The sequence below is a fragment of the Meles meles genome, chromosome 20 (assembly GCF_922984935.1).
Source record: "Meles meles chromosome 20, mMelMel3.1 paternal haplotype, whole genome shotgun sequence".
Classification (NCBI taxonomy): domain Eukaryota; kingdom Metazoa; phylum Chordata; class Mammalia; order Carnivora; family Mustelidae; genus Meles; species Meles meles.
Window position 1 is genome coordinate 37768603 of NC_060085.1, and position 2100 is coordinate 37770702.

Below are 2100 nucleotides of genomic sequence, written 5' to 3' on the forward strand. Positions count from 1 at the left end.
GATGCTGATGCTCAGAATCTCATTACAAGGGAAGGTGGAAACCGGCGTTTGCTGTAAAGTCTCTGGAAAATCTTTGGGCTCTGAGCTGATTGAAAGAGGGAATCTTTTTAGATTGGTTTGTGCAATTCACTTGTTTCAGGTGGGATGCGATTTAGCAAATTGAAGACTAGAAACTTGAAGATCATCAATATCAAGATGACAGGAGTAATCAGTGCTTACTGGGCAGTGCCAAACCCTGTAGTCAATGGTTTACGTACACCATGTCATTGAATCCGTAACTCCGGGGTTCCATTGCTTCAGATGAGGGAAAGAAGTCATCGACTGTAGGCTCACTCCATGCCACGCATGGTGTGAATTGATAATATCAGTTTCCCTCCCCCAAAGACTTTATTTATAAGTGTCACATGTGACCCACAAAAACATTGCAACAGGCTTGGCCGCCATCATGAACGACACAGTAACTATCCGGACCAGGAAGTTCATGACCAACCGACTACTTCAGCGCAAACAAATGGTTCTTGATGTCCTTCATCCTGGAAAGGCAACAGTACCTAAGACAGAAATTCGGGAAAAACTAGCCAAAATGTACAAGACCACATCAGATGTCATATTTGTATTTGGATTCAGAACCCATTTTGGTGGTGGCAAGACAACCGGCTTTGGCATGATTTATGATTCCTTGGATTATGCAAAGAAAAATGAACCCAAACATAGACTTGCAAGACATGGTCTGTATGAGAAGAAAAAGACCTCAAGAAAACAGCAAAAAGAACGCAAGAACAGAATGAAGAAAGTCAGGGGGACTGCTAAAGCCAATGTTGGTGCTGGCAAAAAGTGAGCTGGAGATTGGACAACAGAAGGAGTAAAGATGCTGCAGTGGCTTTATCTGTGGTGATTGTGCAGATTTTTCATGAGAGGATTAATAAACTAAAAATGTTAAAAAAAAAACAACAACATTGCAACAACCCCAAGGTATATAATGCAAAACAAGAACAAGACAAAACTCTTCTCCCATGTCGACCAGTGTGAGAGTCTGTATATGTTCTTCCACAGTTAAAAAGTAATTGTATCTGAAGCTACACGTAGTATTTGAACATGGTTAATTTTTATTTAACAGTGTAAAATAACATAATATGAAAATTAGGTCTCTTCTGCTCTTACCCACTTAGGATGAATTGCCAATCACGTATTTGAGAGGTAAGTTTCCAGCAGTTACCATGATAACTTTAGATCATATATTTAGTGTAGCAACTTCAGAACAAAGGGATTGCCTCCTTACTAGCTTGTTATTAGCCAAACAACTGCTGATTTCTGTCAAGCACTTTTAAAATTCTTTTTAAGATTTAAAAAAATTTTTTTATTTACTTATTTGACAGAGATAGAGAGCATGAGCAGGGAAAGGGGCAGAGGGAGAGGGAGAAGCAGGCTCCCTGCTGAGCAGGGAGCCGGTTGTGGGATTTGATCCCAAGATCCTGAGATCATGACCTGAGCTGAAAGCAGAGGCTTAACTGACTGGGCCATCTGGGTGCCCCTTGTCTTTTTCATCTCTTTTCTACTGATTAATTTTGGAGATTTGAATAACATGTTTCTATTTTTAATACATAAAACTTAAAACATGACTGTTAACATTTTTATATTAAAAAAAACCCATAAAATTGGTGTACTTATCTCTATTTCCTATCTGGTGGTCTAAGCTTCCTCCTGGCTCTTATCACTCACTGGTCAGAAGTTTGCCCCATGGGAGTGAATTCACAGCCCACTGTTAGTACTCTCATCCATCCCTTTTGGGGGAAGCCAGAACGTATGCCATTTCTTTTTCTTTTTTTTTTTTTTTAAGATGTTTATTTATTTATTTGACAGACAGAGATCACAACTAGGCAGAGAGGCAGGCAGAGAGAGAGAGAGGAGGAAGCAGGCTCCCTGCCGAGCAGAGAGCCCGATGCGGGGCTCGATCCCAGGACCCTGGGATCATGCCCTGAACTGAAGGCAGAGGCTTTAACCCACTGAGCCACACAGGCGCCCCTAGTATGCCATTTCCAGAAGTGGTGGCAAGAGCCAGAAATACGGGAAGTAATGGATTGGCCTCCATTCCTGGGATAT

General features: G+C 41.3%; 1 protein-coding gene across 1 annotated transcript; it reads left to right on the forward strand.

Moving 5' to 3' along the window:
• The first annotated feature begins 436 nt into the window (after positions 1 to 436).
• Positions 437 to 948, forward strand: LOC123932880 (40S ribosomal protein S24-like). Its single transcript, XM_045991565.1, has one exon. It carries the CDS (start codon positions 446 to 448, stop codon positions 836 to 838), a length of 393 nt encoding a protein of 130 aa, XP_045847521.1. The 5' UTR covers positions 437 to 445; the 3' UTR covers positions 839 to 948.
• Positions 949 to 2100: the final 1152 nt, after the last annotated feature.

Bases quoted from the DNA above. Each gene is read 5' to 3' on its own strand.
- LOC123932880 (XM_045991565.1), top strand. From the start codon at position 446: ATGAACGACACAGTAACTATCCGGACCAGGAAGTTCATGACCAACCGA.